General features: G+C 64.3%; 8 protein-coding genes across 8 annotated transcripts; 2 read left to right on the forward strand and 6 right to left on the reverse strand.

Moving 5' to 3' along the window:
- Positions 1–36: 36 nt before the first annotated feature.
- Positions 37–1449, reverse strand: OSTLU_10107 (predicted protein; the record flags this gene model as incomplete). Its single annotated transcript, XM_001415921.1, has 3 exons — positions 37–204; positions 367–856; positions 1115–1449. Coding segments are annotated over 3 exons (993 nt in total), but the record flags the coding sequence as incomplete, so codon positions are not given.
- A 3348-nt stretch (positions 1450–4797) lies between these two features.
- Positions 4798–5559, reverse strand: OSTLU_6080 (predicted protein; the record flags this gene model as incomplete). The annotated part of the gene is made up of 1 exon (XM_001415922.1): positions 4798–5559. A coding segment is annotated over one exon (762 nt), but the record flags the coding sequence as incomplete, so codon positions are not given.
- A 271-nt stretch (positions 5560–5830) lies between these two features.
- On the forward strand, positions 5831–6892 carry OSTLU_92201 (predicted protein; the record flags this gene model as incomplete). The annotated part of the gene is made up of 1 exon (XM_001415591.1): positions 5831–6892. One exon carries the CDS (start codon positions 5831–5833, stop codon positions 6890–6892), a length of 1062 nt encoding a protein of 353 aa, XP_001415628.1.
- A 36-nt stretch (positions 6893–6928) lies between these two features.
- OSTLU_29136 (predicted protein) lies at positions 6929–8053 on the reverse strand (the record flags this gene model as incomplete). Its single annotated transcript, XM_001415923.1, has 1 exon — positions 6929–8053. The coding sequence occupies one exon, from the start codon at positions 8051–8053 to the stop codon at positions 6929–6931; it is 1125 nt and encodes a 374-aa protein (XP_001415960.1).
- Positions 8054–8072: 19 nt separating this feature from the next.
- On the forward strand, positions 8073–8264 carry OSTLU_29137 (predicted protein; the record flags this gene model as incomplete). The annotated part of the gene is made up of 1 exon (XM_001415592.1): positions 8073–8264. One exon carries the CDS (start codon positions 8073–8075, stop codon positions 8262–8264), a length of 192 nt encoding a protein of 63 aa, XP_001415629.1.
- Positions 8265–8509: 245 nt separating this feature from the next.
- OSTLU_29138 (predicted protein) lies at positions 8510–10859 on the reverse strand (the record flags this gene model as incomplete). Its single annotated transcript, XM_001415924.1, has 1 exon — positions 8510–10859. The coding sequence occupies one exon, from the start codon at positions 10857–10859 to the stop codon at positions 8559–8561; it is 2301 nt and encodes a 766-aa protein (XP_001415961.1).
- Positions 10860–11389: 530 nt separating this feature from the next.
- On the reverse strand, positions 11390–12361 carry OSTLU_40267 (predicted protein; the record flags this gene model as incomplete). Its single annotated transcript, XM_001415925.1, has 1 exon — positions 11390–12361. One exon carries the CDS (start codon positions 12359–12361, stop codon positions 11390–11392), a length of 972 nt encoding a protein of 323 aa, XP_001415962.1.
- A 909-nt stretch (positions 12362–13270) lies between these two features.
- OSTLU_29140 (predicted protein) lies at positions 13271–13713 on the reverse strand (the record flags this gene model as incomplete). The annotated part of the gene is made up of 2 exons (XM_001415926.1): positions 13271–13275; positions 13368–13713. The coding sequence occupies 2 exons, from the start codon at positions 13711–13713 to the stop codon at positions 13271–13273; spliced, it is 351 nt and encodes a 116-aa protein (XP_001415963.1).
- Positions 13714–14169: the final 456 nt, after the last annotated feature.

Consider the following 14169-nt stretch of genomic DNA (forward strand, 5'->3'; position numbering starts at 1 on the left):
GCACGGACGACAGACGGTGTCGTCGCCCGTCGTCGCCCCTTGAATCGCGCCGTATGTGCCCGGGCGGCACGGCTTGCACGTGGACAAACCTGTGACGTCGGAATACGTGCCCGCGGGACATGGGTCGCACAGCTGCGATGCTTCCGTGTCGGAATACGTGCCAGCGGCGCATTCGATGCACGTCGCAACGCTCGTGCCGCCTTGCTCAGTGCCGTACGTGCCGGCTGGACAACCATCGCAGATCGCCATGCCAGTTTGGCCCGCGTAAGTTCCAGGTTCACAGTCGCTACAAGATACGGATGCGTCGAGCGAGTACTGACCGATCGCACACTCCAAACAATTTTCGACCGTCGGACTCGCTTCGACGATGGAATATGTTCCCGCGACGCAATCGATACATCCTGTGGCGGCTGTTGTGTTTGAATACGTGCCCGCGACGCAGTTGAGACATTCAGCCAAACCTTCAATGTCTGAGTACGTACCCGTCGGACACGGTTGTAGATTCACCGCCGAAGTGGCACCTTCATCCGGAAGGAAATAGCCAGCGGGCGCAGCTTTGCACTCGAGTAAGCCCTCCTCATCCCCGTACGTACCCGCAGGGCACCGAAGACAGTCGACTTGACCATCCGCGGGGTTGTACGTACCGACGGCGCACAATGTGCACGCCGATACGCTCGTCGCCCCTTCAGCGGCGGAATACGATCCCGCTGGGCAAAGTTTACAGCTCTCCGCGGGAATACCGCTCCCCGGCGCTATGTCAGAGTAACTCCCTGGCCCACACAACGTACACGCGTCACTTCCTTCATTTATCGATACAGAGCCCAGCGGGCAGTCCTCGCAATCGGTCTTGGCGACGCTTCCCGTCGTCGCAAGAGCCGTGCCTGCTGGGCACTGCTCACAAGTTTCGCGGCCCTCAGTTGAACTGTAGCTACCAGCGGCACAGGGAACACATACGGTGCTACCGAGATCATTCGTAGCGGTCCCAAGCGGGCATGGCAGACATTGATCGACGCTGGTCGCGCCAGTGTCCGCGAGATATGTACCTTTCGGGCACAAGTCACACGTGGGTTCGCCGGCATCGGCTTGATACTGCCCCGCGGGACATTCCTTGCACGGTTCACCATCTGCTGCATAAAAGCCGGCTGGACACACATCACAATCATCCTCGCTCACGCTGGCGTAATTTATTGAATACTTTCCAGGCGGACATGTCGTACACTCTGACGTGTCTGTGCGATCGGCTGGACCGTATCGGCCAGGCGGGCAATCGAGGCACGCACCCATACCCGCATGCGGTGCATATTTACCCGTACCGCAATTTACGCAATCACCTTCCGCAACCGCACCGTCGGTCGCCGTGACTTTACCCGCAGGACATGATTTACATAAAGTTTGTCCTTCTTGGTCCTGATACGTACCCGCTTCGCACTTCGTGCAGAACTGATTCAGACCGAGAACTAATGTTGACGTCGAGCCAGCGACGGCGGTGTATGTGCCAACTGCGCATTGCTGACATGCATTTTGTAAACTATCTCGTACGATTACGTTTGCCGTTCCAACGCCGGAATACCCTGCAGGACACTTTGTGCACTCGGTCGCCCCTGCAGTTGCGCTGTACGTACCGTCTGGACACGACAGGCATACACTTTGGCCCATATCCGATGTATAAGTTCCCACTGCGCATGGTACGCAGTCATCGACGGATGACATTGTAGCCGTAGCGTCGCCAGTTGTCCCCGCTGGACACGGTGTACACTCGACAGCGCCACCTTCTGAGTAAAATCCGATATCGCACGGGTCGCACGCCGACGCACCAGGCGCCGAAGCATCTGTGCCCGCAGGACACGGCTCACATTGCGAGGCTCCTGTACTCGCAGCAAATTTACCAGCTGGACAGCTCACGCAGTCGCTCGATCGCTGCGCCCCGACGGCCCCGTTGAACGTGCCTATTGGACACCCCGTGCATGATGCTTGTCCTGTGAGAACTTGATACGAACCCGTCCCGCACGGCGTGCATGATGAGCTTCCCTCCGCCGCGCTGTAGCTCCCTGCCGGGCAAGATTCGCAGAATGAAGATGCGAACGCCCCTTCAAACGGAACGAAGGTCCCAGCAGGACATTTAGAGCATACTGATAGACCTGTTGTCGCCGCGTAAGCTCCGCTTTCACACAGGATACATGATGAACTCGCAGATTCGTTTTGATACTGACCCAAAGGACACGCAGAACAGACGAACGAAGTGAAGTCATTCGTGTAACCTCCAGCCGAACACGCCGAACACTGTCCCGTTTCAGTATCACGCTCGTACCCAACGTCACACGAAACGCGTAGAGCTAAAGAAAAACCACCCACAGCGACAACCATGGTGACTTGTTGCACCTCAGCGACGATGACGGGCGCGGCGACGTACTCCACTTCGCCGTACAACCCCACGTCAGCCGTTGAAAGATATCCGCCCTTGAACGGCCGAGTGGCACCCATGACTAACGCTTCGAATTCTGCGTTCGATCCACCAACTCGACCGCTCGCATCGAGCGTATCTCGAAACGCATAGAATAATGTCGACGATGCGCCGCTCTGCAACTCTGTGCCGTAATTGGCTAACAGGCGACGTCTACTGGCACTGATCGCGGTTTGTTGCCATCCTCGCAGCGTCAAAGTCAAATTGTACGAGGCGTCCGACGCCGGTCGGGGCTCTAATCCAAGTTGACCAAACTCATTCGATCCCCATGTGAATACCTCACCGTAATCACTCACCGCTACAGTGTGCGATCGTCCACATGACACCCAATGTATCTTTACGTTAGCATCAGCGAGCGCGGTCACTTTCGTCGGTATAAATCTACTGACACGGTCATTGTGACCAAGTTGCCCGAACGTATTGAGCCCCCACGTGTATACCTCGCCAGTGGATGCGACTACTGCCGCGTGGAAGTCTCCAGCTGCGATGAACACCGCTTGCACGCCCGCGTCTGCCAATGTCGCCAAAACTTTCGGCGCCGCTGAGCGAAAAGGATCCAGACCATCCGTTCCGAATCCGAGCTGGCCGCTTTCGCCGTAACCCCACGTGTACACCAAACCACCGTTCGCCCCATTTGCGTCCGCTGCGCTAATCGCCATGGAGTACCGCGCGCTCGCTGCAATCGCTGAGAATTTCACGGCTGACGGCACCTCTTGCGGTGACTGCGTGGTGGGCATTTCTGGGGCGTCTGGGAACGCGCTGCATGCGCCGGTGCCGTCTCCATATTTACTCACTTCGCACGGTTTGAGTCCTAACTGACCATCGATGTTACTACCCCACGCCCAAATCGAGCCGGTGGAAGTCAGCACGAGGGTGTGCGCTAGGCCAGCCGCGACCTCCACCGCCGTGACGGAGCCAAATCCATTGTTCACGACACGCGTCGGCAACCCCTTGTTTTTCAAAAATGTTTCCGAGCCGACGTACTGCAACGTCCCTGGCATCCAGCCGCGACCGAGTTGACCGAGATCGTCGTTACCCCACGTAAAAACATGGCCGGAAGCGCTCACCGCCACGGCGTGTCTGACCCCCACCGCGACTTTTGTCATGCCTTCGAGCGCGCCGATGCGAACGGGATTCACAGCCAAGCTCGAAGCGTCAGGCGTTTTCGTCTCCAAGTTGAGAACGCCACTGGAATCGAAACCCCATCCCCAAACGTATCCGGTACCGTATTCAACGCCCATCACCGTTTTGTCTGAGGCCGAAATATACGTGAACTGTTTCACCAACTCAAAATTTGCGTTCGTTACGGGCTGCGATTTCGGCGCAGTGTCACCGAACGCGAGCTGCGCCATGGCGTTATCGCCCCATCCGTACACAACTGCGCTAGAATTCGCGAGTTTCTTAAACTGCCCGTTATTGGCCGCATCAGTTCCAGTCAACGGCAACGTCAGCGTCGGGTCCCACCAATCCACGGCGTCCACCGTGCTCACGTCTGTTCTCGACACCCACTTCGCCGTGCACGCCCGCACAAACCTCGACACCGAGTCCTTGTACACCTCTATCGTCACAGTGATCGTACTCTCATCACTACACGCACCAACACTATCGATCAATCGATACGTTATCGTCGTCGTGAACTCTCGTCTCGTCTCCGTCTCGTCGCACGGTGCTACGAAGTACGCCGTCTGCGACCCCGCCAACCGTCGCGCCGACACCGTCCCGCTCGCCAGCGCGGTGCAATAATTCGCCGCCGCGTCCAACGCGGTGTTCTGATCGTCCTTATACACCGATCCCGTCCCCGGCAACGACGTGATCAACGCCGACAGCGTGTGCGTATCGTCGCTATCCGTCCCCGCGAGCGTCAGCGTCGCTCGCGAACCCGCGACGACGCGCACGCTCGACGCCGACGGCACCACCGGCGTCGCGCCGCGCGCGACGGACGCGACGCCCGCCACGGCGACGAGCGCGGCGACGAGCGCGCTCGACGCGACCGCGTGGCGTCGGTGTCGACCCATCTCGCTCGTTCGATGTTCGTTCGAGTCGTTAGCTCCGCGCATCGTCGCCGTCTCGCGACGTCTCGCGCGCGCCGCGCGCGATGCGCGCGCGCGCGCGAGCGCCGCACGCGAGCATGTTTTCGTACGACGGCGCGCGCGGGGCGATTGGACGCGACGCGCGCGGTGATTTGACGCGCAAAGGCCCGCGGCTCGAATCTTCTCGAAGCCGCGTCAAAGTCAAAGTCAAAGTCGACGCCGCGACGCGACGCGCCGGTTATACGCTAAAACGCTAATACGCTAATGCTCGCACCCGGGAACGCGACACGACCACTTACACCCTTCGAGCATGAACCCCGGGTTCTTGTCGCATTCGCCCGTGTTGGCCCAGCCGCGACACTGGTCGTGCGCGTCTTCGCATCCGGGCGTCGCGCTCGCCTCGGGCGGTTTCTGCCAGCGGTACGGCTCGGCGTGCACCCACACGGTGGCGGTCCACTTCACCCCCGCAACGACGGGACAACCGACATGCAACGCGCGGTGATCAATCTTCCCGTTCGGGTCCACGGACCAAAATATTAAGCCGTCGCCTCGGCGCGGTTTCATCGCCACGCGATGCTCCGCGCACTTCGACCAACTCGTCCCCTCCGCCATCTTCGGATCGATCCACTCGCTATCGGGAAACGCCGTCTCTCCCCCCGCCTCGGGTTCTTCCAAGTACAACAACACCGTCGCCACGCGTTTACCGCCGTCTTTCGACAACTCTCTCCCGCTCAGCGAATCCTCCGCGCCCACGTCTTCGTGCGCGTCGTACTTTTCCCCCACCCGGTATTCCAACACTTGCATGTCCTCGTTGTGCGTCCAGGGCAGCATCGTCACCGCGCTCAGCGCGTCGTATATCTCTCGCACCACCTCCTCGTCGCGATTTAAAAACGTCTGCTTCGACGTGCGAATCGGATCGACTTTCGACTCGCCCGTGACGCTGTCGACGACGGTGCTTCGCCGGACCCGCGCGCGCGTCGCCCGCAGCACCGCCTCGCACTGCGCCTCCGTCAGCGCGTCTCGCAGCGCGAACGCGCGCGGGTACCACGACAGCGGTTCGACGCGCGTCCGCGCTCGCGCCCGCGCGTCCGACAGCGTCGGTCGCGCGCCGTCCGTCGTCGTCCGTCGTCGCGCGCGCGCGCCGTCGAACCCGTGCGTCGTCACGCGCGCGCCCAGCGCGCCCAGCGCGAGCGCGCACGCGAGCGCGAGCGCGCGCGCCGTCCACCGCGCGCGCGCGCGCGACCGACGTCGACGCGAGACGTCGACGGACGCCGCGCGAAGCATGGATTGGATTGGATGCGACGCGACGCGACGTGACGCCGCGAGAGCGCGACGCGCGATGTCGCGCGCGCGCGAGGCGCCGACGACGTTCTGTGGACTGCCGACGCTGCGACCGGACGCGCAGGCGAGGACGCGCGCGGCGACGCCCGAGACGCGCGGCGACGCGCGCGACGACGCGACCCGGACGCGCGTGCGAAAACTGCTGCTCGTGCGCCACGGCGCCAAGGCGAAGACGACGCGAGGGAAACGAGACGCGGAGGAGATTCGACGCGCGTGCGAGGCCGCGAACGTCGACGTCGAGACGGCGACGACGGAACGCGCGGGACACGGCGTCGAACTGGTGCGAGACGCGGATCTGAGCGACGTGGACGCGATCGGGGTCGTGGGAGGGGACGGGACGCTTCGCGAGGCGGTGCAGGGATGGATCGAGCGCGAGGCGAGCGGGCGGGGCGACGGGAGGCGAACGCCGATTTTCGCGTTTCCGTGCGGCACGGGGAATAATTACGCGCGAGATCTCGGGGTGTTCACCGTCGCGGACGCGATGGCGAAGTTGAAAGCCGGGAACGCGCGTCCGGTGGACGCGGTTCGAGTGTCGGACGGCGTCGGTAACGATACGATTTCGATCAACGTCGTGACGTGGGGCATGGCGCGCGACGCGGCGGAAACGGCGGAGGGCATGCGTTGGATGGGCGGTTTGCGTTACGACGTCGCCGGTTTGATTCACATCTTGAAGAATAAAAAGAATAACGGCATCATCGGCGTCAGCGATTCTCTCGAGGGCGAGATCGTGGAGGAATCGAATGATTATTTGATGATGTTCGCGCAGAACACGCGTTGCAGCGGCAGAGCTTTCGCGTTCACGCCGCTGGCGCAACTCGACGACGGATTTTTCGACGTCGTCGTGTGTAACAAAGGAGGCCCGATGCACACGAAGGCGCTCTTCGACGCCACGAAAACTGGTGGCGGTCACGTCGAAGATCGTAACGTATCATACGTTAAAGCTAAGCGGTTGTCGCTGAAAACAGCGGCGGCCGAGAGCGTCGGCATTGACGGCGAAGTCACCGTTCCAACGCCCGTTCATCTGACGGCGCTCGAGGGAGTTTTCACTACGTTTCGCTAAGTAGTACGTCTTGTATTAATCGCACGCTATGTATGTCTATTCGACTTTGCACGCGCACAACCAGCTCTCGTCTTCCTGAGGGAACATCCACCAAGAAGAGTCGTCGGCTTCTTGCATGCACGTCGTGAACACGGCGGGGTAATCCAACTCAACTTCGCCCGCGGTGATGGTGAAACGAACTTGATGACGTTCTTTCCATCGGTAGAAGAGCTTGGGCGATGGGAGCATTTGAAAGACGTGATCTCGGCACTCGTCGTTTGTGACGAGAAACGCCTTGTCCCCGGCGTGCACCGCCGCGTACAACCAGTACCAGTCGTCGTTTGAGCCGTGCGCCGTCGTGAAGAGCTCGCCGGCGCCGTCCCATTTGGCAAGGAGCGCTTGATTGTGCGGCTTGCGCGCTGGGCCACCCTCAACACGACGCTGGTGTAAGAACGCGATGGGCGGAGCATCGCCTTCCTTGGCGCGTTTGCGAAGCTCGACGAGGACCTTTTCAACCTGGTTAAAGTTCATCCCGGAAGTCGAGAAATTCTGATTGTACATGCCCACGTTTGCGCCGTCAACGATGGCGTTCATACCATCTTTTTTAACGTTGAGCCAATTCATGAAATTGTCGAACTCTGACTGCGCTTCGCGTTCGCACGCCAACTTTGCGATGCCCGCGAGCAAGTCTGCGCGTTCCTCCTCCGTAAGACTAATCGCCTTGAGCTGAAGTTCCACGCGCTTTTCCTCCATCGCCAACACCGCCACGGCGGCGCCCGCGTCGTCCACGCGCACTTCGTCCGCGACGCTCCATCCGGGCACCGCACTAAACCACGCGCGTAATTCTTCGCTCATCTCGTCGCTCGGGCTACGAATCTCCGTTCGCATCCGACGCAACATCGCGAACCCGCCGTCGAACGCCTCCGCCGCGCGATACGCCCTCAACATCGCCATGAACTCCAACTCCGTCGGCAACAACCCCTCATCGCGCAGCATCGCCTCCACGGCCTCCATCTTCTCCAAATCCCCCTTTTTCGCGCTCGCGTGCAGCGCGCACGCGTACGTCCGCACCTTCGGCGTCAACTTTTCCTCCTTCAGCGCTCGCGCCGCGTCCAGCGCTCCCTCCACGTCCCCCGCCGCCGCGCGCACTCTCGCCAGCGCCGTGTAGCTCATCTCGCTCATCATCACGCGTCGCGCTTCCATGTACTTCACCACCTCGTCCGCTTCCTTCGCGCGCGCGCACTCCTCGTGCGCCAGTCCCGCCGTCCACGCCCCCGCGCCGCCCGCGCACATGTGCAGCAGCACGTTGCACGAGTGCGGCGCCAGCGCGTACGCTTCGCTCCTTCGCGCGTCCTCGAACGCGTCCCACGCCGCGGCGAACTCGTCCCGCTGACACGCCGCGTCGATCGCGCGTCGCGCCGTCGCCGCCGGGCCGAACGCGTCCGCTTTCGCGCGTCGTCGGTCCGTCGCGCCGCCGGCGGCGCGCGCGCGATCGACGCCGCGCTTGCGCTTCGCGGCGGCGTCGCGGGACGAGCGCTCGGGCGAGGCGTCGACCGCGAGGCGGGCTCGCGTCTCGGCGTCGAGCGGCATCACCCGCGGCGTCGACGAGTGACGCGATCGGCGCGACGCGATGTGAAATGAAAGGTGCAGCTCGGCTTTGATGTGATTACGGACGCGAGACGACGCGTCAACGACGCCTGAGCGAGGGCGAGGCGAAGAGCGAAGACGCCGGCGCGTGCACGCGAGAGATGGAGGAAGGCGACGCGGACGCGCGACGGTCCCGCGGACGCGCGACGTCGGCGACGTCGACGCGCGCGTCGCGAACGGCGGCGCGCGCGGAACGCTTTTCTTCGACGGCGCGGTGCAACTCGTCGAGTTGCGCGCGTTGACGCTCGATGACGGCCATGATTCTCGCTTCTTCGTCCTCGCCGAGTTGGATCTCATCCGCGGGGGCGATGGTGTGCTGAAGGCGAGAGGCGGCGGCGAGCGCCTCGGCGCGACGCGGGAGCGACGCGGCGGAGCGGTTGACGCGGGAGCTCAACGCCTTGAAGTCGTTCAAGAGCTCGATTTCCTCGGCGGACATCGGCGGGACGGCGCCGCCGTTGGCGTCGGCGTAATTCTTCAACTGCGCTTGGTGGAGCGTGCGGAAGATTTTGATCAACCGATGCTGCTGCTCCATGTTCTTATTTTTGACGTCCCGCATGCGCTTTTCCAACTCGGTGTCCGCCCACTGCAAGATTTGTCTCACCGACGTCGCCGCGGCTTGGATGTACTCCTCTTGCGCCTTGATCTCCGTCTCCGCCTGCGTCTTTCGTTGGATCAATCCCTCGAATCCGTCGTACTGAACGGGCCACAGACAATCGGGGTTGTTCTCGCCACCTACGGCGTCCAAGAGCTCGCGCCACTTCCGTTCGCTCACGTTCTGCGGCTTCACGCGCATGCGCGGATCTTTGACGACGTTGTAAAAGTACGCTCGGAATCGGTAGTCAGGATGGTTCGGGTTGTACGCGTTGACGATCTCTTGCACCTCACGCGTGGGATCGAGCGACGACGGATGTTGTTGCATCTGCTGCTGCATTTGCGGGAATAAGCCGCTGGGCTGCTGCTGCTGCGTCAACGCTCCGGCGGCGCCGGGCGTCGACGGCGCGAACAATCCACCGCCCGAGGGAACGATGGCGTTCGACGGCGCGCCGAAAGGGTTCGAAGACGTCGTCGCCGCACTCGAGGCACCGAACAAGCCTCCCGGGGACGATGACGGGGCTGGTGTCGCCGATCCAAACAAACCTCCGCCCGTTGTACCGGGTGTCGCCGCGCCAAACAAACCGCCCGCGGGACTCGAGGCCGGCGCCGCACCGAACAATCCACCGCTCGTAGTCGCCGGCGTCGCGGCCGCGCTCGCGCCGAACAAACCACCGCCCGAAGTCGCGGCCGGTGCGCTACTACCAAACAATCCACCGAGCGCGGGCGTCGACGCCGCGGGCGAGGCGCCGAACAAACCACCACTCGTTGCCCCGGGCGTCGCCGCGGCGGACGACCCGAACAATCCGCCGCTCGTCGTCGTCGGCGCCGCGCCGAACAATCCACCACCCGCGCTCGACGCCGGCGTCGCCGCCGCGCCGAACAACCCACCGCCCGCGCTCGACGCCGGCGTCGGCGCCGCGCCGAACAACCCACCACCCGCGCTCGACGCCGGCGTCGCCGCCGCGCCGAACAACCCACCGCCCGCGCTCGACGCCGGCGTCGGCGCCGCGCCGAACAACCCACCGCCCGCGCTCGACGCCGGCGTCGCCGCCGCGCCGAACAACCCACCGCCCGCGCTCGACGCCGGCGTCGCCGCCGCACTCGCGCCGAACAACCCACCGCCCGAACTCGCAGGCGCCGCGCCGAACAACCCACCGCCCGAACTCGCAGGCGCCGCGCCGAACAACCCACCGCCCGAACTCGCAGGCGCCGCGCCGAACAACCCACCACCCGCGCTCGACGCCGGCGTTGCCGCCGCGCCGAACAACCCACCGCTCGTCGCCGCCGCGCCTCCGAACAACCCGCCGCTCGCGCTCGACGCCGACGCGCCGAGCGCGAGCGTCGGCGCCGCGCCCCGCGCCCCGAACGACCCACCGCCCGCGCTCGATCCCACCGGCGCGGCGCTCCCGAACAATCCACCGCCCGCGCTCCCCGTCGCCGCGGGCGCCAACGCCGGCGCCGCGCCGAACGCGCCCCCGCCCGCGCCCGCGCTCGCGCTCGGCGTCCCGAACACACCGCCGCTCGCGCTCGACGCCGCCGCCGCCGCGCCGTGCGACCCTCCGCTCGCGCGCGTCGCCGCGCCGCCGCCGAACGCGTGCGCCCCGCTCGCCGCCGCGCCCGTCCCGAGGCCCGTCTCGCGCGCGCTCGCGCTCGCCGTCGCCGGCGCCGACGCCGTCGTCGGCGTCGCGCCGAACGAAAACCCGCCCGTCGTCGCCGCGCCGCGCGGCGTCGCCGGCGCGCCGAACATGCGACGCGCGCGTGTCCCCGAACGCGCGCCGCGCGCCGAGCGACGCGCGTCGACGTCTGACGCTGACGCGATTGGATTCGATTCGATTCGATTCGACGATTCGATGTGATTCGATCGACGCGCGCGCCCTCGGACGCGACACATCGCGACGCCATGGCGCACGCCCCGCGCGCGGGCCTCCCGCGCGTCGTGCACGTCAGCTGGCGCGTCGACGTCGCGCTGCGCACGTCCGAGGGCGCGAACGCGATGACGCCGAGCGTGATCCTGCGACTCGCGCTCGACGACGGGAGCGACCGGACGTTCGAGTGCGGACTGGAAAAGTTTCACGAGCTGCGAGAGGCGACGGCGACGATGGTGAACGAGATGGAGTGGGCGAGCCGGGACGCGGCGGCGGTGCGGGAGATCGGGGCGCGCGCGCGGGCGAGGTGGGAGCGGACGAGGGCGGGGACGACTTCGGGCGAAGAAGGAATAGCGACGAAACGAAACGCGCGGTGCGGCGGCGATGATCATTGATGCGAGGACGTCGAACGTCAGGCTTTGTAGCGCGCGTCGTCGGCGTAATACTCGGGGAAACCGACGGATTCTTGAAGCCTGGCGAACGTCGGGAGCGTCTCGTCGCGCGGGTAGCCCTCGAGTTTGATTTCTCTCAGCGCGCGTTCCATCGCGTTGACGCTCACGGCGAGCAGCGACAGGGGGTAGGCGACGATGCTGAAGCCCATGTCCTCGAGCTCTTGCGGCGTGCAAATCGGCGTCGAACCGCCGCCTTCGAGCATGTTGGCCATCTTCGGCACGCCCGGGGCGACTTTGCAAAACGCTCGCATCTCTTCCTTCGATCGCAGCGCGTCGACGAAGAGCGCGTCCGCGCCGACGTCGGCGAACGCCGCGGCGCGCCACAGCGCCTCATCTAAATCCACCGCACTTCGCGAATCACTCCTCGCGAACACCACGATTCCCGATCCATCCTCGTCCCGCGCGTCGCACGCCGCTCGCACGCGCGTCGTCGCCTCCTCGCGCGATACCACTCGTCTATTCTTCGTGTGCCCGCACGCCTTCGGCGCCACCTGATCCTCTATCAATATACCCGCGAACCCAGCCTTGGCGTACCCGCGCACCGTGCGCTTCGCGTTCATCGCGTTCCCGTACCCGTCGTCGCCGTCGCCGACGATTGGGAAACTCGCGCTCGTCGCGTCGTTGCACGTGCGCCCGACGTCCACCATCTCCCCGTACGAGATCAATCCGGTGTCTGGCAGCGCCAACCTCGACGCGGACACGCAGAATCCCGACATGAACGCGGCGGAGAACCCGGCGCGTTCGATCAGGCGCGCGCTCAACGCGTCGTGCGCGCACGGCGCTTGCACGATTCGAGGCGACCGCAGGAGGTCTCGCAAGACTTTGGCGTGCGGTGCGACGACGGACGCGCCGTCGCTCGCGCGGCATCGCGCGTCGCGCCGAGCGCGATGCGCGACGCGCGACGACGCGCCGGGAGCGGCGGCGAGGGACATCGCGCGAGGCGACGTCGAGTGCGGGCGGAGACTGGAACGACTTCGGTATTACGCGCGACGCTCGCGCGATTCGCGAGAAACGCCTATGATCGCGGCGTCGGCGTCGCCGAAGGCGACGACGCTAAGAACGACGCGTACTCGCGACCCACGTCGTTATCGGCGTCGGCACCGAATATTTGTTCGCCCGCCACGTGGGAATGGAGCAACGCGGTGAGCGGACCGGGCGATGGACCGTTCGCGTCTCCGCGAGGCGCGACGGTCGCCCCATCGCCCGCGACTCCTCGATCGCGCGGTTCGTCCGCGATTGGAATCTCTATCGAAAGGTTATTCTCGCGCGCGAACTCGCTCGAGCGCGTCTCGAAACTCGAGAGCGACGCGCGAGCGCCGCCGACGTCTCGAGCCGTCGGCGATCCAAGCCACTTAAAGCTGGGCGATAAAAGTTCCAAACCTTCGGGCGGTATGATGAGTGGATCGTCGTTTTCATCCACCAGTAAAGCAACGTCTTCAAAAATATATCTATTCGCATCCGCATCCGCATCATCATCATCGTCGTCGTCGTACGGGCGTATTATCGCCCGTTGCGCTCGACTCGCCGCGCCGCCGTATTGATCGTCTATATCCATTTGACCATCGTCGACGCCGTATCCTCCATTCTCACGCCTAGCGCCCGAACGTCGACTCGCCCGACCTGGTTCGCTCGCAGACGACCCTTTACCGTGCCCTGACCGTTGCGCGCGGCTCGATTGCTTCGCCGACGCGCGCTCGCGCTTGACGCGCGCGTGCGCACGAAACATGGCTGATTTCGACACGGGCGCTGGACTCGGCCCTAGTCGACCTTTACGCGAGAAAACGGGCTCAATGGGCTCTTTCCCTTTCGCTTTATCCGATCTCGTCGTGCCTTTCGCGTCTTCAAACTCTTCGCCTTCGCCTTCGCCTTCGTCTTCGTCATCGTCCTCAAAGTCTTCTTCGTCCTCGAATTCGTCCTCGTCTTCGAAACACGACTCACTCTTCACCTTGCGCCACATGCTTCGACTCGTGCTCGCCTGCGCTCTTTCGCGCGCCGACGCCCCCTTTTGCGTCGAGAAGTGCTGATCGAACAAGTCCTGATTGTTCCTCGCCTCGTGCGCCTCGGCGCACTCGGTGTGAAATCGCCGCAGCACATCCTCGATGTCCCCAGACGAATACTGATACAACTTTTCGTTCGAGTTATAGATCACGAGCGCGATGTCGCAATCACACAACACGCTCAGCTCCATCGCCTTTTTCATCAACCCATTCTTCCGTTTCGTGAACGTCACCTGCCGGTTACGCTCGTCGACGATGCGCTCAATCTTAATCTTCTTCCGTCCCATATCGTCCCAATCCCGTCCTCAACCCTCCCCCGCGCCACCGACGCGCGCGCGCGCGCCGTCTTTCCCGCGCCGCGTCTCCCGCGTCTCGCTCTCTCGCGCGAGCCCTCGCGTCCGCGCGTTCCCGCGCGTTCGCGCGAATCGACGCGCCGGTTGACCTCCCGCGTCCGCGCGCCTCGTCCCTCCTCTCGCGTCGCGTCGTCGCGCGCACGTCCTCGACGCCTCGCGCGCCGCGCGCGCCGCTCCCCCCGCGCGCCGTCGCCGCGCGCGCGCGTCGTCGCCTCGCGCGCGACGTCGCGCTCTGCGGTCAAAACCGCCCGCGCGTCGGTTTGACTGTTCGCGTCGCGGGGCGTCGCCCGCACACGCGGGTGTTTCGCGCGTCCCGCCCAACGGGCGATTCGCGACGCGCGCGCCACGTCGACGCGCGACGACCGGCGCGCGACGATCGAGGCGCGGGAA

Source organism: Ostreococcus lucimarinus, chromosome 1, assembly GCF_000092065.1.
Source record: "Ostreococcus lucimarinus CCE9901 chromosome 1, complete sequence".
Lineage (NCBI taxonomy): Eukaryota > Viridiplantae > Chlorophyta > Mamiellophyceae > Mamiellales > Bathycoccaceae > Ostreococcus > Ostreococcus sp. 'lucimarinus'.